At 31.8% G+C, this 22,321-nt stretch overlaps 1 protein-coding gene and 1 long non-coding RNA gene across 2 annotated transcripts in view; both read right to left on the bottom strand.

Annotated features, from left to right (window-relative positions):
• LOC105831982 (lutropin-choriogonadotropic hormone receptor) overlaps positions 1 to 22,321 on the bottom strand; it is a 253,454-nt gene that overhangs the window by 151,012 nt on the left and 80,121 nt on the right. Inside the window, 3 exon segments of the mRNA XM_036290661.1 lie at positions 1,488 to 1,631; positions 1,722 to 1,787; positions 8,635 to 8,775. Of these exon segments, the coding sequence (XP_036146554.1) occupies positions 1,488 to 1,631; positions 1,722 to 1,787; positions 8,635 to 8,775 (351 nt within the window).
• LOC118646849 lies at positions 16,168 to 20,914 on the bottom strand. Its single transcript, XR_004964272.1, has 2 exons — positions 19,755 to 20,914; positions 16,168 to 17,486 (listed from the first exon to the last, which is right to left on the bottom strand). It is a non-coding gene; the product is annotated as an uncharacterized LOC118646849 (long non-coding RNA).

The raw sequence follows: 22,321 nt of genomic DNA, 5'->3' as shown, positions 1-22,321 counted from the left end.
TAATACTTTTTACTTAGCTCTCTAATTTTTCTCAGATAACAAATTTAACATCACTTTTAAACTTTTATTTTAGTAATTTAACAACAAAGTTACCACAATTTTAATTATGGGCCCAAACTATTTTCGTGTGGAAACAAGAATCAGTTACCTATGTATTCTACAACTATTGTTATCGATCAATTTTTATACTATCTGACTATAATCATCGAATATTTTTGTAATCTGTTAATATGTTAAACTGTGATTGTTTTATGACTCAACTTTTTCGTTTCTTTAACTTATTTATTTTAATTTATTTTATACGTGTAACAGATTATTGTTGAAGAAGGCTAAGTAAGTCGAAACGTATAGTTATCATATTATTATTAATTTGTATTATAATAATAAATTTCACTAAATTTTTACACCTTTATTTGATCGTTTTTGGCCTATATTTTTTTATTGTTTTTGAACTGTATGAGCCATTTTTTTAAATTTTCACTATCCACCCCGAGATGGCGCATTTCTTGTGAACAAGATTCATCTACTGGGTGAATAAAAGGGACTCGCTGAGAACAGAAAACCAAGTACGATTGCACCATTCACATATAATATTGAACTGATCAGTTTAATATTTTATTTTTGCCGATCTTAATTTTTATTTTTTAAGAACAAGGCGAAGCTTGTCGTAATAGTGCGAATCACAATTAATTAATGATTAAAAATAATTTATAAAACTCATTAATGAACTTATACGATCCGTACTTATTACAATTAGCTTTGTCTTGTTTTTGTCAAATTTGCTATTTCATGCTATATAGGAAAGTTTGCCATGTTCTTGCCATAAATTTGCTATCAAGCCGTAAGATTTGCCCTGTTTTTGCCACGCTATTGTGTACAGCAACATGTTCTTGTCACAAATTTGCTATCATGGCGTGTACAGCAAAGTTTGCCCTATTATTTGCATAAAATATGCGTATAATATTTACGACAAGCCTTGGCAGCAAAAGCTAAGCTTTATGCGGACACCTTGTCGCAATTTTGCTGCAAAGATATGCTTGAGTTTGCTATAAACTTCGCGCAAAGTTTGTGTCATTTTTCTTGCTGGGATAATTCATTCTTACTTCATTTTTTATGGAAACCCTGGTTGTTACATTTGTTAAATTCCGAAATAAAACTAGATTGGACGGGCAGTAGAAACTAGACTATTGTTCCACTGTTTGACACGATTAAAAAGTTAAGTACGAGCATTTAAATTACGTCAATGTTACCAATTTTCAAAAAACTTGCATTTAACATGTGATATTAATGTGATAATTTCTAATATCAATTTTAATAACAATATTTTCTTACTGCTCATCGGCATCAATTTTATAATTGTTTGCCAACTAAGTCTAGAGTTCTAATTATTCCAATAAGAATTCCAATAAGAATGTCACACAGTGGAACACAGTGGAACGTCAATATGTTCTGGTTGGAAAACAGCCATAATCAAGCTGAACACTTACAAAACTTGTAGTCTAGATAATCCGGTAAACGTATCACCGGAAATGCTGTGCAAGTTATTATTAGACAATAGGAGATCATGTAGCATATTTAAACCTTTAAAAGCACCATCAGGTAACGTAGAAATCATATTACTAGCTAAATCCCTAAAAGGCAAGATTTGTATCATGCTTACATTGTCTTGAATATATTTGATACTTCACATATTATATTTGTATATTATTTTACATACTTACAAAACGCGAAGTTCATTACAATTTCGTAAATCTGGTATTTTTATCAAAGAATTGGATTTTATATCACTGAAAGCAGGAACAGAACATATATGTAAAATACATGCTGTATTTATACATATTGTATAATAATGTGTGTTATACATATAATAGAAACATTGTTAACCTTTTGAGGCCCGAATTTTTACAGACACATTCATGAAAGACAAACATTTTATATAGGTTTTTGGAGTCGCTGATTACGAATTTGACATCAGAATTTTAAAATTGAAAATGATGGATTCGATATGGCGGACCAAAAATATTTTCATGTAATTTATTTGGATAAAATTCATGCAACAAAGGTTTGCAGGGTCGCTGAATATAAATCTGACATCAAAATTTTAAAATTTAAAATGGCGGATCTAATATGGCGGATCGAAAATATTTTAATTTAGTTTATTTGGATTATATTTATAATACAGGGGTTTTTAGGATTGTTGATTATGAATCTGACATCAGAATTTTTAATTTAAAAATGCCGGATCTAACATGGAGAATCATAAAATTTCCAAGCATATTAATTTTGTTAAAATTTAATATATAGAGTTCTTTGGGTTTCTGATTATGAATCTGATTAAAAATATTCAAAATTCAAAATGGCAGATCTAAATAATAAGTAATAGCACGCTAAATCTTTTTTTAAGTTCCTCAAGATCAATAAATATTAGTTTTTAGGAGTTTTCGAGACAATACAAGTTAACAAGTTGAAAACTGATCTAAAATTTGTAGTTATCCTAAATACCTCTGTATTATGAATTTTATTCAAATAAACTAAATTAAATATTTTCGGTCTGCTATATTAGATCCGCCATTTTTAATTTTACAATTCTGATATCAGATTCGTAATTAACGACCCCGAAAACCCTTGCATTATAAATTTTATCTAAATAAACTAAATTAAAATATTTTTGATCCGCCGTATTAAAACCACCATTTTGAGTTTTAAAATTCTGATGTCAGATTCGTAATTAGCAAGCCCGAAAATCCCTGTATTATAAATTTTATCCAAATAAATTAAATTAAAATGTTTTTGGCCCGCCATATTATTAGATCAATTATTTTGAATTTTAAAATTCTGATGTCAGATTCGTAATTAGCAATTTCAAAAATCCCTGTATTGTGAATTTTATCCAAATAAACTCAATTAAAATATTTTCTGTCCTCTATATTGGATCCGCTAGTTTGAATTTTGAGTCAGATTCGTAATCAACGACCCAGAAAATCTCTGTATTATGAATTTTATCCAAATAAACTAAATTAAAATATTTTCGGTCTGCCATATTGAATCCGCTATTTTGAATTTCAAAATTCTGATGTCAGGTTCGTAATCAGCGACCCCAAAAACCTTTAGATTATAATTGTCACTTCAATATTACTTAATGTTCGTTCTGACCTGAATTTTTCTTTCAAAAAAGGCATTTTTTGTGAATTAATTAATAATATAAACATTTTTATAAATAATTCATGAAAAATAACATGCACCTTAGTGTTAATAAAGATATTGATAAAATAAAAATGCAAAAAAACAAAAAAAAATTCAGGTTCTAGTGCCTAAAGTAATTTAAAAAGTAATATAAAAAAGGTGGGATTCTAGAGTCCTGCATTGCCGTAAAGGGTTAAGAGGGAATATAGTGTAAGGTACAAAATATGGAGCAATACGTAATATGGAAAAACAGGTGATATCTCGAGAGACATTTATTGATAACGAGAATAGAGAAGACGGTTATAGACTAGATATGAGGTTATGAGATTCACAATATCTTGTATACTTTATATTGAATTCTAGGGATAACTGTCCAAATTACTTCTTTGCAGATTGTTTAGACGTTATAAAATAATCATTAATGTTTTTTTTATCACGAAAGCTGCATTTTAATATTGCAAGTAACCGAAAATTTTATAGATATCTATTTTTCAACTGTGTGAAGTAGGCCCTCTTACAATTAAAAATTCAGTGACGGCTATAACCATTCGATTGGTGATTGTTTAATGGAATTTAATCATTTCTTCCCGACGTTTGATAGTCCAAACTGTAATAAACAATACAAAAAAAGAATACGTGCGTGAAATTGGCCCTTCTTTTTATAAAATTTGGCTCACAAAATTGTATAAGTAATCATGACTATAAGTATTTGTTTGATTGTCCTTTATTAATGTTTGGTAATCTATTCTCGATAATTAATAGTCAAAATCAAGATAATTAATAGCCACTTAAAAAATAATACGAAAAAAGACGTATAAATTAATTTATTTTTCATAAACTTCGATTTCCCAAACTAAATAATCATAAATATTAAAAGAATAAAAAATAAATCGCCAATCAGAGCCGGCACTAAGTGTAATTGCGCAACTATTTATTGTGTACATAAATCTAACGTTGCATAATAAACGCAGTTGAATAAAAAATACAATTATGTAACGTAAACGTAATAAAGATGTACATTAAGTTTGCATAGTTTCGACTCACATTTCGAGTCCTCTTCAGTGTTATCATCGCAAATATAAAGAAGTCAAATAATTTATGTCGAATGCTTGGGCCAGAATACAACACCGTGTGTGAAACCGTAAAGCATTTAAGATCAACTTCTATCCGGAACAACATCTCTGAGATGATTCATGTAAATAGATAAACAAAAAAGACCTTAATATGCAATACGACATGGATTTACTTAATTCGATCTATGATGATTTGATCAAATACTAGGTTTACCCTTACGGAAAAAACACTTTAATTTTGAGAGTTTACACTCAAAATTGAGTGTTAATACTCGATTTTGGGAGTTTACTCCCAAATTTAGGTGTATACGCTCAAATCTTGAGTATTTAAACTAAAGATTGAGTGTTAATACTCGAACATTGAGTGTGTATACCCAATGATTGAGTGTTTATACCTAAGTTTGGATTTAAATATTGAATATTTGAAAGTATACTCTCAACATTTGGATATGTCACTCAATAAATGAGTGTATACTTTCAACATAAAGTGTGAACACTGAAACGTTGGGGATGTACACTCAACATCTATCGGTTGAAGGTATACACTTAATATTGAATGTGCACTCTCAAACATTGGATTAGAAAATGTTAAATAAAAACAAAAGCAAGAAAAGCAAGTTCAACCGAGATTAAAATTAATCTGCATTGGTAGAAACGGACATAAAACGAATATCTAAAATAAACATTCAAGTATAGAGTGTTCAGTTGGCTTTGAGTATTAATTTCAGTATTACTTTCAACTTGGATGTTTGCCATCTAATTGAATGTTCATTTCAGTGTTATTCTTAAATTTAGGATTAACATTAAAATTAACACTCAATTAGATGGCGAACATTTAAGTTGAGAGTATATAATAACACACTAATTAAAAGTAAATTAAAGAGCGAACACTTAAGTTGAGTGTTTACACTGAATTGAGTGTTTACCCCTTGTAGCAAATTATACTCAACTTGAGTATTTTTTTAAGTGTTATTTTTAGTGTTTTTTCCGTAAGGGTATGATGCTTTCCCTCTTTCTTTCATTCTTCCACCACGACTTCTCTGATTCTGATACTTTGTCTATACTACGGAATATCTCGTTTCACTTCACTCCATCTTTCAACACCAACAAATCAGAGCTCTCTTACATGCACAATGTAACAGTTTAAGTTTAATCCAATCTAGTTTTTTTGTAAGTAGAAATTTATTAAGCCTTTTTGTGAATTCTTATGGTATAGTGTTTTTAATTGATTATTTGGATGTCGACTTAATGTGTTCAGTTGACTGTTGTTCCGGATAGAAGTTCCCTTACGGAAAAAACACTAAAAATAACTTAAAAAAATACTCAAGTTGAGTATAATTTGGGACAAGGGGTAAACACTCAATTCAGTGTATACATTCAACTTGAGTGTTCGCTCCTTAATTTACTTTTAATTAGAGTGTCATTACTTTCAACTTGAATGCTCGCCATCTAATTGAGTGTTAATTTCAATGTTAATCCTAAATTTAAAAATAACACTGAAATTAATACTCAATTAGATGGCAAACATCCAAGTTGAAAGTAATACTCAAATTAATACTCAAAGCCAGCTGAACACTCTACAGTTGAATGTTTCGGTTGAACTTGCTTTTCTTGCTTTTGTTTTTATTTAACATTTTCTAATCCAATGTTTGAAAGTGCACATTCAGTATTAAGTGTATACCTTCAACCGATAGATGTTGAGTGTACATCCCCAACGTTTCAGTGTTCACACTTTATGTTGAAAATATACACTCATTTATTGAGTGTTATATCCAAATGTTGAGAGTATATTTTCAAATATTCAATATTTAAATCCAAACTTTGGTATGAACACTCAATCATTGGGTGTACACACTCAATGTTCGAGTATAAACACTCAATCTTTAGTGTAAATATTCAAGATTTGAGCGTATACATCTAAATTTGGGAGTAAACTCCCAAAATCGAGTATTAACACTGAATTTTGAGTGTAAACTCTCAAAATTAGAGTGTTTTTTCCGTATTGATCTTAAATGCTTCACGGTTTCACACACGATGTTGTATTCTGGCCGAAGCATTCGACATAAATTTTTTGACTTCTTTATATTTGCGATGATAGCACTGAAGAGGACTCGAAATGTGAGTCGAAACTATGCAAACTTAATGTACATTTTTATTATGTTTACGTTACATAATTGTATTTTTTATTCAACTGCGTTTATTATGCAACGTTAGATTTGTATACACAATAAATAGTTGCACAATTACATCTAGTGCCGGCTCTGATTGGCGATTTATTCTTTTAATATTTTTGAAATTGTAGAGCCCTATAATTATTCTTATCAATAAATAATCGTAATTGCAAGCATTCGTGTTTGATTAAATGTTTAATAACGTCTCTTAATGTTATTATTGTGCTCTTGTACTCATATTGTTGATCCCATTGTAAAAGGCAATAAGTAAAAAGAGAAACTGGCGACAAGTTGTTGATTCTAAGACTTGACAGATAACGGGTTCAAAATATTCATTGCCAGATATCAATGTCTCTCTTTATTTATTGTGTTTACACTCGGATCGGTTAACAATTAATATTCAGAATTTTTATCTATAAATAAAGTCGCAAAATTTTAGTTTTGTTAACACTCTAAAAGCACGAATATTTTTTAAAGGAATTGCCTGGAAACAATAAAAAATAATTATCTTTCTGATTTTTTTTAGTATAGAAACGGTTACTGCTATCAATTTATAATTTGTACAAATATTTTATTTATGTTTTAAACAATATTCATGAATTTTCATATGAAAAATTGTTAATATATATTAAAGATATCATTACGTGCGTCAAACACAAATCACTTAAAACTGCTGACACTGCAAGGCATAAACAAGTCGTCTGAAACAAAAAACCAAATTGATTTGTAATTAAGAATGATGAACGTATGCAGTGAACCTAAAAAGATTATAGTATAAAAATATATAAGTATTATAAAATGCAAATTTGTAAAGTTACATTGTTATTAAAAAAATTTATTATAGAACTTTTTTTAAGTGTTAAAAATGTTAATTTTCAAAAATTTGTTACTTTTTAGGTTTAATGTATGAAAAAAATAGTTATATTTAAAGTGCGCGTGTGCGTGTGTGTGCGTGTGTGTGTGTGTGTGTGTGTGTGTGTGTGTGTGTGTGTGTGTGTGTGTGTTTCGAAATCTTATATCTTTGTGTTGAACTATTTTCTCTTTACACTGTCAGCAAATTAAAAAAAAACACGTTTCGAGAAAAACGCGTTTAAAGTTTCCATTACGTTTCCGTTTTTTTGTACTTGCAATAAGTTTTTGTTATTTAGCAATTTATAAACCATAAAAAAGCATATTTTCTTTGTAAAAATCAAGCAGAGTTGATTTCTTTTGATTAGTGTCTTCATTAGCCAATTTATACATTCATAGATCGCCAAATTTAACCGCCTTTATTCAATGCAATTGCTTTGTATGTTGTAGCTATTTATATCCCGTTAATTGTGGTTATTAATTTTAAATGAGGGTAATCTGGGTAATACTTCTTATTAAACATATCAAATTCTAAAAACATTGCTATTTCCACAATTTTAAAACCACAACAAAGGTATTGGGTTTGGTTTTGATGTTTTATTCTAGCAAAAGTGAGAGGATTCTAAAAATATTCACCTAAAATATGTATCAACAGTCTCGATTATGATGCTTCAATGACAATTGAGGTATATATTATGTACCAATTGGATTTGAGCGCTCAAAATCTCATCTCGGAACTAGATTGTTCTAACCACTGTAATTTCAACAATTTTCAAGGGATCGCATTTTATACATTTAAAAAATATTCTCAAATAATTGTTTTTTAATAAAATGTAAAAAAATCGATTCTTAAACTCTCCAAACCAGGCAACCCCTTTAAAGTGTTCGGATAGAAAAAGACTCAAACACAGTTAGAAGATTAAAAACAAATATTACATCATATAATTAGCTAAGTATTTGATTAAATATAAAATACAAAAGTATATTATACACAATTTTATATATAAAATCTTAAAACATATGCAATAAAAGTTTAATAAACTCATTATCTTTTCATGTAACTTTTTCTGAAATTATTTTTGACAAAACGTCCGCATCTGTTCAAAAAATCTAAGAGATAAAATTTATATAAGAGTTCTGAAAAATTCTACGAATTAAAAATAATATATTATAATTTATAATTTTAATATTTATATATTATAATTAATATATTATAATTTATACAGAAATTCTGAAAATTTATAAAAATTGTATGAAAAATTTTTTTGAGTAAAATTTTTACCAGAGAATTCTGTTTAAAATAGATTATTTTATAAAAATAATAAATGGTTTATAAATCAATTCAATTATAAACTTACAGACTTTTGAGTTTCGGACATTGTTGGCAAAGATTAAAAGGAACCTCTTTCAATTGTGAACGATCCAATTTTAATACTTCCAAAGACACTGCTCCGTTTAGATTGGGGAAAAGGCGTAATTCCTTCAGATTTGATAATATTCTATATAAAAGATAAATATGGAGTTATATATACTACTGCGGTATAATTTTGTCGTATCGAACAAATTGTTTATTCTGTAAGATAACACAGAAACACACAAAAAGTATCTTGTATCCGGCGAATTAGACCATGATGTTCTTATGTTTGAGGCTGTTGAATTTGAATCCAAAGCTTGTTTTGGTTCATCAGGTCAGAGTTCTTCTCTAACCTCAAAAAATAGATAAGAAAACAGCTAAAATGGCACTTTTTAAACTAAATTATAATCTTGACGACTGAAATCATTAGAAAGAAAGTATTTTTATATTTTTGAGTTGCTGAATTTGATTCTTACATTAGATCAGCCCATGAGGTTATTTAGAGGAAGAAGAGAAGGGGGTAGGAAATCTACTTAAGATCTAAATCAAAACAGCATAAAAAGATTAAAAATTACAAATTGATAAAAACAAGCGTAATGTTAGTCAGCGCGAAAATCCATAAGATAGTCCTCAGGACGTCCTAAGATAGTCCTCAAGATATCGTACGAAAAATCCTCAGAATATCCTACGAAAGTCCTCAAGACATCCTAAAACAGTATTCAGAGACATTTTAGACGTAAGTATATTAATTTTTGAAAAAGACGGTAAATTAATATAGCTAGTGAGAAATCTTTAAATATCGTACATATTTCTAATATGTATTGCAAAATCAAATATGTAAAAATGTCAACTTCAAAGTCAGATTGAATGTCTACATTTATTGAAACAATGTGGCATATTAACAATACTAAAAATTATAAAAAATGACATTAAATAATTTTTTATTTTATTTTATATGAACAGAGCAAAAACAGTTTTTTTAATAAGTTATTCCACATGCTATTTCGCGCACATATATAAAAATGATTTTAAAAAACTGTAAAACTTTATACTTATTTATAAAAATATAAGTTACTATATAAGTATATAGTAACTATATAAGTATATATAACTATATAAGTATATATGTTTCATCCTTCTGACAACATCTATATAATGATCTATAACAAATATGTATGCATAAAACCAAGAAGTACTCATGGATCATCACGAAGCGTTAGGATGCGTATGGTCTTCGAAGTCAAGCAACGTCGGCGATGGTTGACACTTGGATGGATGACAGTTTTCTCGGGTACAGAGATTAAACATACTTTAACAGGTACGACTGTCGCTTGGCTGAATCATATAGTCTTCTTCCTTTTTACAAAATTATCGTAAAAATAATTTGAACTTTTAATTTTTTGTTAAAGTTTTTTTCAATTCTCAAAAACTCTTAAAAATACTTTAGAAATTAGAAATATTAAAAAATTTTCTAAATTAATCAGAATTTTTATTTTTTAAATTTTTCTGAGAAACGTTTCAATTCTTATAAAAAATCGATACATTTATCAAAAATCCTTAAAAAAATCTTAAAAATCTGACAAAAAGTGGTCATTGTTTACTATTCCTGAGGATGTCCTGAGGAAATCCTATGGTATCCTCAGGACGTCCAGTGGATTGTTCTCAGGATGTCCTGAGGATTAAAAAGTGGCGCTCGTTTGCTATTCCTCAGTATGTCCTGAGGACGTCCCGAGATAAAATCAGGACGTCCTCAGAATATCCACAAAGTCCGTCCTGGACGTCCTGAGGATGTCCTAAGGACGTTCGTGTGCTATTTGGGGACATGGTAGTGTTGCGTTCGCTCGCCTCACACTCACACTTCTGTTCGCTGCCCAAGCACTCACTTTCGGTCGCTCGCGGGCAATAACACTTGCAATGTTAGGAGAAAAACGGAGTTTATTCCAACACACAAATACACGAGCATCGTGGATGTGCTTTGAATATTTTGGAAGGGGCGTCTGACTGAATGTAACGTTTGGTTTCTCACACAATGCTATATTATATATTTTCAAACTTTTTGTTGTTTGTACATTACATTAAAAGAGAGCGTCACTCGTGAGATGCTAGATGTTGCGTGTCTCTGTGTGTGTGTTTTACAAGCGCCACCTTTTGGTGCTCTCTCTGTGATACAATAAGAGTTATAACGAGCTTGACAGCTCAAGAACCATCATTAAACAACAACAACTCTTTCCCCATGGCAACGGAGCGATCAATTATATCAATTCGCTGGATCAGCTGACTTGCGCGGCTGAGTATCATAACGAACGACGCGTGCAACACGCGTGCAACAGTAGATAGGGTCTTTCATCTCTCACATCCTGAATTCAAAAAATCTTCATTTTGTAATAAAAATACTGCTAAATAACAATTACTCGATCAATTTTATTTTTAAGACGATTAATGAAAAGATTAAAAAATTGAGCTATGAATATTAAGGGGTAACACCACCCTTGAGACCTTAGATGAGGGAGCGTCCCAGATGCGCACAGTAATAAACGGACACAGCAGGCTGAGTGAAACGGACACAGTAACAAACGGACACAGACCAAACGGACACAGTAATAAACGGACACAGTGCGAAACGGACACAGTAACAAACGGACACAGACCAAATGCGCACAGAGCGAAACGGACACAGTGCGAAACGGACACAGACCATACGCAAGGACCAAATGCACACGGACCAAATGCGCACACTGCACGTGCGCACGGACCAAATGCAATCCATGTACATTGCAAGCAGAGTAAAGTCCACATAGGTTAGCGACTTGGACGGGGTAGGTGCGGGAGGGGGGCCGAAGGCCCCCCTTGCACCCCCCCCGTGTGTGTGTGTGCGTGCAAAGCATTCACTGCATCACATGAGTTTGCGACTTTCCGTGTATGGTCTGTGCGCATGTGCAGTGTGCGCATTTGGTCTGTGTCCGTTTCGCTCTGTGCGCATTTGGTCTGTGTCCGTTTCGCACTGTGTCCGTTTCGCTCTGTGCGCATTTGGTCTGTGTCCGTTTGTTACTGTGTCCGTTTCGCACTGTGTCCGTTTGTTACTGTATCCGTTTCGCACTGTGTCCGTTTATTACTGTGTCCGTTTGGTCTGTGTTCGTTTGTTACTGTGTCCGTTTCACTCAGCTTGCTGTGTCCGTTTATTACTGTGCGCATCTGAGACTCACTCTTAAATGATTACTGAAATTCGGAAATTTTTTATGGGCAAATAAATAGCTTTATTAAAAAAACAAATGTATACCATTTTATTATAAACATATTAATTTATTTAAAAAAATTATTATTTATTTATATTTAAAAACGATATAAAAAAACTAATGAGAGTAAATTGTACGGATAGTCGTGCTGCCAAAATACGTATGAATACACGGCTTTCAAAAAATCGGAGGTATGTCGCTTTCGGAAGTATAGCCCAAAAATTTAATAAATAAATAAACAAAAAGATATAAATCAAGTTCAGTAAGAGAGAGAGACAGCAGAAGAGATTAAATTTGCTTTAACACAGTAAAATAAGAATGGTACAAATATTCAGTGTCAGATTGTAAAACCATTTCTCTGCAACTGAATGTATAGCATCTCCGAAATTAACCGTTTCCACAAAAATCTTTTACTGTCCAATATCGTTACGTTCTCTCAATCAAATTCATGGTTGCGTGTCAACCTATGTTTAGAAATAACCGAAAGATTACACAGGCACACACAAAAAAAAGTGGTTGGTCCGGCGGACTAGACTAGTCAATCCTTATGTATTTTAACCCGCCGAATCCGAATCCAAGGTCAGAATTGCAAAGTTAGCTCGCATTTCCTAACCTAAAAAAAAATTTTTTTTTTAATGTTGGTCCGGCAGACCAGACTAGTCTATCTTTATATATTTTGACCCGCTGAATTTAAATTCAAGGTCAGAATTGCTGAATTGGCTCATTTTTTCTAACCTCAAAAACCACCTTGTAAAAGCAGTTTGGATCACAAATGTATAATCCGGAACGTGCAGGCTTGCGTAACTACATTACCCGGGGAAAATTTTCTAGAAAATCACAAAAGTTAAGATTACAGAGAAAGGATGAGCAGAAATGATGGAGAACTATAGAAAACTAGGTTGCCTAATGAATCTTAAGTTGTATTTCTTAGATTCTCATATCGACTACTTCTCAGAAAATCTAGGTGATTATAATGAAGAACAGGGAGAAAGATTTCATCGGGACATCATGGAGATGGAGTATCGATAGCAAGGCAAGTGGGATGTGAATACCCAGGTAGCAAGCCCACGTCATTTTGACGTCCCAAAATGGTCATATCTGATCATATGTCGTCAAAATGACCATTTTTTTACATGACCTAAAATTGACGTCATGATGACGTCATTTCGAAGTCATATTTCAGTCATGATCTGACGATTATTTTCCCAGACATCCAAAATCGGGACATAAAGATGTCATTAAGACGTATTTTAGACACGCTCTAAAGCGGTGTCTGTACAATGAGATTTAAGGCGTAAGGCATAAGCATATTATATTCAACTTTAAGAGAACTTTTTTAAGAAAACATTTAGATATCTTGGAAATAATTTCAAAATGGTCAAATTAACCATTTGAACGCTTCAAAGTCTTAGTGCTAAATAAATCGCAATTTCCATCAAATTATAAAGGTTATGGAAAAAGTTAAATTTAACAATGAAATTAATAAGTAAATAAGTTAATGCTATTTATTTTTAATATGTTTTGCAAAATTTAATTGCTTTTATAAAAAATATAATTGCGACAGTTTATAACATATAGGTATATTATATGTAGACAATAACAAGTACCCATATCGATGATTCAAACTGGCGTAGCAGATAGAGTACAAGGTTTGTAATCCTAAGGTCCCAGGTTCAAAACCTACCAGCGGCAAGTAAGAATAAAATAAAATAATATAATTTAAATTTAATTCATTAATAAAAATTTGTCCCAAATTTAGTACGTACTGTTGATAAGAATAATTTAAAAAAATGAAATTTTTATTTTATTTTTTAATCTCTAGTTGCATTTTAAAGATATCCGATTTAAGAAATCTTTTAGATATTAGTTTCATGATATCTTTCTGTTCTCAAAAAACGACGCATTGGTTAACATTCTGACATTATATGTTATCTTTATAAGTCTCTTTATGTTATCATTTTCAGAAACAGGATATCTTTTAGAGATCTTTTTGACAACATATTGTTCACGTCATTCTATGACGTTAAAATACGGTACATTTCATGACGTCAGGAATTTGTGACATTCGACCGTCATTTTAACGTCATAAGGGCGTCATTTCGTGACGTCAAGAATAGTCAGTAAATGACCATTTTGGGACGTCAAAATGACGTGAGCTTGCTACCTGGGTATGATGGCTGATTTCTGCTGGACGCTCAAACGTGATGTCTCTGTGAAAGGAAAGAAACGTAAGAGAAAGCCATTGCACAGAACCTTCGAGAATAAAAGAGATATAATAGAAAAAGGGCGTGAATTTTCTACGCTATTCACAGAAGCTCAAAAACTTGTCATACGTATTGAATTTTCCCCAGGTAATGTGGTTACGTAAGCCTGCACGTTTCGGATTATACATTTGTGATCCGAACTGCTTTTACAAGGTGTATTTTGAGGTTAGAAAAAATGAACCAATTCAGCAATTCTGACCTTGAATTTGGATTCAGCGGGTCAAAATACATAAAAATAGACTATTCTGGTTCGCCGGACCAAGATTTAAAAAAATGTTTTTTTGAGGTTAGGAAAAAATGAGCTAATGCAGCAATTCTGACATTGAATTTGGATTCAGCGGGTCAAAATACATGATGTTAAACTATTTGGTCCGTTGGACTAACATAATAAAAAAATTTTTTTTTGAGGTTAGAAAAAATGAGCCAATTTATAAATTCTGACCTAGGATTTGAATTCAGCGGGTCAAAATACATAAGGATAGACTAGTCTACTCTGCCGGACCAACATTAAAAAAATTTTTTTTTTTTTATGTTAGGAAATGCGAGCTAACTTTGCAATTCTGACCTAAGATTCGAATTCAGCGGGTCGAATACATAAGGATTGACTAGTCTAGTCCGCCGGACCAACCACTTTTTTTGTGTGCCTGTGTTATTTGTATTTTTATTTATATCGTTTTGATGTTTTTTTATTCTAGTCTTTAATTTTTTGCATGTCTGTTCACCATAGAAAACATCGCAATCCTTGTACTTGATTTTATAGGCCAGTATTCATAGTCGGGTCTTATATTTAAGATCATCTTAAGTACCGTCTTAACCCTTTGCGGCACACATTTTTCTATTAATCGGATTTTTATGAAAATTGGTGTAGAAAGGTTTTTAGGGTCGCTAATTACGAATTTGCCATCAGATTTCAACGATTCTTTTTCAAAATGGCGGATTCAATATGGCAAGTCATGATTTTGATTATTTTTTATCGGTTTTTTATGGAAATTGATATACATAAATTTTTCAGAACGCTGATTACGAATCCACCATCAGATTTCGACGATTTTGTTTTAAATGGCGAATCCAATTAGGCGATTTATGATTTTGAGAATTTCTTATCGGTTTTTTATGAAAATAGGTATACAGGGATTTTTCAAAATACTGATTACAAATTCACCATCAGATTTCAACGATTCTTCTTCAAAATTGCGAATCCAATATGGCGATTTATGATTTTGAGTTTTTTTATAGGTTTTTTATGGAAATTGATATACTGAATTTTTTAGGGTCGGAATGTTGAAAAATTTCGGACTTTCTTACTTTTTTTTTACAAGAACAGATGTACAGAACTAGCTTTTTTAGGTTAATTATGTGTAGGTCATCAGATTTTTGAAATTTAAATATGGAAAATTTCAAATAATGAGTGATAAAAAATGTTTTTTTGAGATTATACATTTTTTCATTTTTTCGACAATGGTACATAGAACATAAAATTTTTTCATAAAAGAAACCGCACTTAGTTTACTTCAGAGACACGAACGTGGACGTGGCGGTCATTGTTTCCATTTTCTTTTTTTTGTATTTTTGTATTTTACATTTTTTTTTTACTTTTTTATTTTTTCCCACAATTTACTTTTTTTATTACAGTTAGCACAGCAAATCAATTTTTATATTCGTAATTAGCATTTTGAAAAATCCCTGTATATTTCCATAAAAAACCGATAAAAAATACTCAAAATCATAAATCGCCATATTGGATTCGCCATAAAAAAAAATCATCGAAATTTGATGGTGGATTCGTAATCAGCGTTCTGAAAAATCCCTGTATTTTTATAAAAAACCGATTTTTACCAATTTTTATAAAAAACCGATAAAAAACACTCAAAATCGTAAATCGCCATATTGGATCGCGTTTCCATTTTGAAAAAGAATCGTCGAAATCTGATAGCGGATTCGTAATCAGCGACCCAAAAAACCTCTGTATACTGATTTTCACAGCTTCATGATTCTTCCTTCTTTCTGACATACATTTTTTGTAAAAAATACACTTTTTTTCACTTTATTTATTTATATAACAAAATTAACTAATAATAAAGGAAAATTATACCTTACCAAATATTACTAAGACTCTTACTAAAGTAAAATTACAAGAAAAAGTAATAAAATACAGTATTTGGTGTCCGAAAAATTAAAGAAATGACTTCAAGATAGGTGGTCGATATATCGACCACCGTGCCGCAAAGGGTTAAGATGCCATCAGCCAATCACAGAGCCGTATTAGCATCTTAAGACATTGCTTGAGACGATCTTTAAGATTCGACTATGAATATCACCCATAAACTGCGTTTTTCATTTATTCTCTATAGAGAACATCTTTGTGAACTCTAATGAACCTACTAAGCTCGTTCAGACGTAAAACGATAATTTGGCGTTTAGGTAACATACTTAAATTTGTCATAAATTCTAGGAATGTAAGAAACTGAAAACCAAAAAGTGTATTTTTCTTCGTCAAAATTTTTCTTGTCTGCATTTTATATTAAAGTCTGTTTGTGAAACAGAGACTTTAATTGTACATTGATTGTCTCAAAATGCTCGTCAAGGTATTTGTTGGATCTTTGTTCATCTTTTGTTGGATCTTGGAGCAATCGTATAATTAAAAAATTGAACAAACTTACCGTGAAGTTTGATTGCAATTATGCTGTCTCGCCCGGATGGATAGATTGTAGATTGTAATAGCGTTCCGCTGCGTCTTTCCCTAACAGGTTTGCTTTAACGCCTCCAAATTCAAATTTGGTGCCTATGCCTCGCCTCTAGGCGTGCACCCAGGCGTCTTACCGTGCACGCACCACCGGAAGTTCATTACTTCAATATTGACAAATCTGAGTCTTGGAGGTGGATGGGTGAGAGCATCCATCCAGACGAGACAGCATAATTGCAATCGAACTTCGCGGTAAGTTCGTTCAATTCTTCAATTATGCAACGCTCGTCCAGATGGACAGATTGTAGAAATTAAACGCCCAGATTTGTCGGGCTCACGAGAGTTGCGACAGCTTTATTTGTAAAGCAAATACAAGGGACACAGTGCCTTTATAAACAACTGTTTTCAAATGTAGCGAACAGATATAACTAAAAACGCTAGGAGGTTAGCTTGAGTATTGTAGTCGCATATTAGTAAAAATGAAATAAAGGCGAACAAAGTTTATGTGACTATGCGTTTCCGATTTTAATCCGAGAGAACAGGAAATTTAAGGCATATCCAGAATTGCGTTTTGGAAAGATGTATCTTTGATGATTGGTCGATTGTAAAATTGTGTGAATACTTTTGTGGTTTCAGTTCATCCTGCTGTTCGCCTGATTTTTTCTAACAAGGAAACCTCGCGAACTCGAAAATTCTGATTTTAATGAAACTTGGCATGAATGTAGAGGGGGTAAATACATGAATTTAGAAATTTATCGTAGCTGCCCATAAACGGTTTAAAGGGGTGAAACCACCCTTCAAAGATTGAGACATTTTTCGTTTTCTCTCGATATATCTCGTAAACTAAACAGAATATTAAAAAATGTTTTATACAAAAGTTTTACAATAAAAGTACTTCTATCTAACTACAGCAATTAAATTAAAAAAAATTTTTTTTAAACAATTTTTTTTAATTTTATTAATGTAGTTAGATAGAGATATTGTTACCATAAAACTTTTGTATAAAACATTTTTTGATATCTCCAATACTTTTCGAGATATATTGGAAAAAGCAAAAATCTGCTCTACGCTATGCACTGAAAAAAGCATGAGAGAATGCGATAGCACCGCGACGGAAAGCGTTAAAAAATATTTTAAAGAAATTTTTTATTAAGGTTTATTTATGATATTGAATATAATATAAGATATTAAAAATATAATAAAATAAAGTAATATAAAATAATATTTTGTATAATATAATAATATGTAATAATATAATATAATAATGTCGCACGTGAATGCATGCTGATGTGAGTGAGAGAGAAAGAGTAAATAATAATTATATAATATAGTAATATAATAATATAATATAATATAAAATATTTATATCCAGACTTCTTGGTCCGGATCCATTAGCGGTGACATGCCAGAGAGTCGACGCAGATCGACGACATCTGCCAATCCAAATCGGCCATATGATTTGTCAATTAAGGCATTATTTCGCTCTCTGTCGATCTTGCAAAAGTATTGCGTCCAAAATCTTTTTCTTATATTGATAAATCCATGTATGTGGATCTTATAAAGATATATCCATGTCTAGATACAAAATTAACATATTTTAGTGTGGCATTATACATTGAACAACAATATACTTTAAATCAGGGTAATGAAAATGCAAATTAAAAAATAATGCATTACTTATTAATTTTTTAATAATTTTTTAATAAGTAATTATTTCTTTATTCATTAATTATTAAAACAATAATGCGTAATAAAAAAACTCGCATTAATTATTTCAAAAGTAATGCGTAATAAAAAAAATCGCATTACTTATTACAAAAGTAATGCGTAATGAAAAAAATCGCATTACTTATTTCAAAAGTAATGCGTAATGAAAAATATCGCATTACTTATTTCAAAAGTAATGCGCAATGAAAAATATCGCATTACTTATTTCCAGTGTTGTAATAGATCATTAAATAAATAATCTAGATCAGATCAAGATCTTTATCAAAATATTAAATCTAGATCAGATCACAGATCATTTTTCATACATTTGATCTAGATCATAGATTACATTAATTTTGATCTAGATCGAAGATCGTTTCTTTTTTTTACTTGACAATTTGGTAGGAGTAGAAATCGAAGTTTTTTAAGCTTCTTTAATAGACTTTTAGAAATATCCCAGAAATCTTCTTTAATGGATCCGGACAAAGAAGTCTGGATATAAATATTTTATATTATATTATATTATTATATTACTATATTATATTAATATTATTTATTCTTTCTCTCTCACTCACATCAGCATGCATTCACGTGCGACATTATTATATTATATTATTACATATTATTATATTATACAAAATACTATTATTTTATATTACTTTATTTTATTATATTCTTAGTATCTTATATTATATTTAATATCATAAATAAACCTTAATAAAAAATTTCTTTAAAATATTTTTTAACGCTCTCCGTCGCGGTGCTATCGCATTCTCTCATGCTTCTTTCAGTGCATAGCGTAGAGCAGATTTTTGCTTTTTCCAATATATCTCGAAAAGTATTGGAGATATCAAAAAATGTTTTATACAAAAGTTTTATGGTAACAATATCTCTATCTAACTACATTAATAAAATTAAAAAAAAATTTTTTTTTTCAAAAATTAAAAAACAATTGTTTAAAAAAAAATTTTTTTTTAATTTAATTACTGTAGTTAGATAGAAGTACTTTTATTGTAAAACTTTTGTATAAAACATTTTTTAATATTTTGTTTAGTTTACGAGATATATCGAGAAAACGAAAAATGTCTCAATCTTTGAAGGGTGGTTTCACCCCTTTAAACCGTTTATGGGCAGCTACGATAAATTTCTAAATTCATGTATTTACCCCCTCTACATTTATGCCAAGTTTCATTAAAATCAGAATTTTCGAGTTCGCGAGGTTCCCTTGTAAGTTAACTCCCTTGTTAGCTGCGAAGAAAGTAGAGGCATGCCGAGTGGAATGGACAGAGAGGATGGGAATGTCAATTTCTGCTTTCAGTATATCTTTGACCCAGCGGCCCAAGGTTTGTGACGTAACCGTCTTATGCGGAGGACGCAAGGAAATAAAGAGTGCATCACATCTCTCCTGTCTGATTTTTTGGGTGAGCTCAAAGTAGACTTTCACTAGCCTGACGACACAAAGTTCTGGCTTGGCTAAGAAAGGATTTAAAATTAGGAGCGGTTGGAATTTCCCGATTTTTGATGTCTTCAGTCTAGCCGGGATCTTTAATGTATGTCAATAAGTAATGAATTTGAAATGGTTATATTAGCAATTTTGATAGCTGCTAGGGTCTGCAGTCTTTGCGCAATCGTCAACGAGAATAAGATTACCAGGTTCTTTGATATTCGGTCGAGTGGGAGATCTTCATATGGGTATAACCTAGCCAAATAGGCGATGACTGGCGATGGGTCCCAAACGAAGTCGTATCGGGTACGTTGTGATTTCAGTGCCGCGACTCCCCTGAGAAATCTTCTTACCAAGGGGTGTGAGTCCACCTCCTCTGTGGACAACAAGGAGATTGCCGAGCGATAGGAATTTATACTCGAGTAGCCAATGTTGCTCAATGCATTAGATAAGAATTCCAGCACCAGTGGGATCGGTGGGGAGAAATTACTAAAGAAGGAGAAACAATTAATCTGTTTCTCCTTCAGGAAAAACAATCACAATCTCAAGGGTTTAGTATACTGTACGATAGTGGATTTCGTGATGGACGCTGGAGTTTCTCAGAACAGGAAGGCTTGACGGATAATTTCGCGGCCGCCAGGGAAATTGTTCTCCATTTCGGGTGGAACTCCCTGAAAGGAAATGATAACATGTTAATATTCGGCTCGAGCAGGACTGGACGACCAACTATTAGTTGCTCAAAAAGAGGGAACCACGGTTGCGCCGGCTAAAGTTTCTATAAGGAGAGTTGTGCCAATGTGACGGAAGTCGCCATTTTCCGTTTCACAGCATGTAAAGGCGGCAAATTTCAAGTCTTATTCAAGTCTCATTTCAAGTCTTATTTCATTTTCTGTCCATATTTTTCGACATTCTAAAGCTTGTGGAAACATATGCATCATTGCACCTTTTTTTGATGTATTATAGCATCCAAAAGCTACATTCAAAATTTTGCATTTTCTATTTTTAACATTAATACAAGATATTACATATATATATATGTAATATCTTGTATTAATGTTAAAAATAGAAAATGCGGAATTTTGTAGCTTTTGGATGCTATAATACATCAAAAAAAGGTGCAATGATGCATATGTTTCTACAAGACAATTTTTCCTTTACCAAATATATATATATATATACAGAGTCATTCAGAACAACATTCGGTCCGTAAAATGACGCATTCCTGACGCAATTCTAAGACGATTTTTCCTTTACCAAAATTTTATTTGAAGCGTAGTTTTTGAGTTATAAGCCAAAATAGTTAACGAATTACGCGTCGAGTACAGAAGGCAGGCAGGGGCGGCGCAACGCGGGCGCGGCTGACTATCCGCGTCAGCTGACGGGTGATTACCACCGCGTAAGTCGCTAACTATTTTATCTTATAGCATAAAATTATGCTTTAAATAAAATTTTGGTAAAGAAAAGATTGTCTTGGAATTATGTTAGAAATAAGCGTTTCTTAAAATCATTGTAACAACCAAAAGTTGTTCCGGATCGCCGGCCGTCGGACATTGCAACTAGCTGATTGCTACACGCGACGTGTGTGTAGGCCGTGTTTGTGTAAAAGGGGGAGAGAGAGAGAGAGAGAGAGAGAGAGAGAGAGAGAGAGAGAGAGAGAGAGAGAGAAAGAGAGAAAGAGAGAGAGAAAGAGAGGATAGGGTTGAGGTGGGTAAGACGTTTATACATACGCACGCATACACACACACTCTCTCTCTCTCTCTCTCTCTCTCTCTTTCTTTTACACACGGCCTACACACACGTCGCGTGTAGCAATCAGCTAGTTGCAATGTCCGACGGCCGGCGATCCGGAACAACTTTTGGTTGTTACAATGATTTTAAAAAACGCGTATTCCTAACATAATTCCAAGACAATCTTTTCTTTACCAAAATTTTATTTAAAGCATAATTTTATGTTATAAGATAAAATAGTTAGCGACTTACGCGGTGGTAATCACCCGTCAGCTGACGCGGATAGTCAGCCGCGCCCGCGTTGCGCTCGTGGCGCGCCGCCCCTGGCCGCCCCTGCCTGCCTTCTGTACTCGACGCGTCATTCGTTAACTATTTTGGCTTATAACTCAAAAACTACGCTTCAAATAAAATTTTGGTAAAGGAAAAATTGTCTTAGAATTGCGTCAGGAATGCGTCATTTTACGGACCAATTGTTGTTCTGAATGACCCTGTATATATTTGTACATATAGATATATAATTGTAATAAAATAAATGTGATTGAAAATGCTGTGGAATAAAGGAAGGATATATTTGTAAATGTAACCTTAAAAATGCTGAAAAACTTTAGCATTTTTGAGATTACATTTACAAA

Source organism: Monomorium pharaonis, chromosome 8 (genome assembly GCF_013373865.1).
Source record: "Monomorium pharaonis isolate MP-MQ-018 chromosome 8, ASM1337386v2, whole genome shotgun sequence".
In the NCBI taxonomy this organism is placed as follows: domain Eukaryota; kingdom Metazoa; phylum Arthropoda; class Insecta; order Hymenoptera; family Formicidae; genus Monomorium; species Monomorium pharaonis.
Note: the sequence above shows the minus strand (reverse complement) of the source record. Positions and strands in the feature narration are given on the sequence as shown.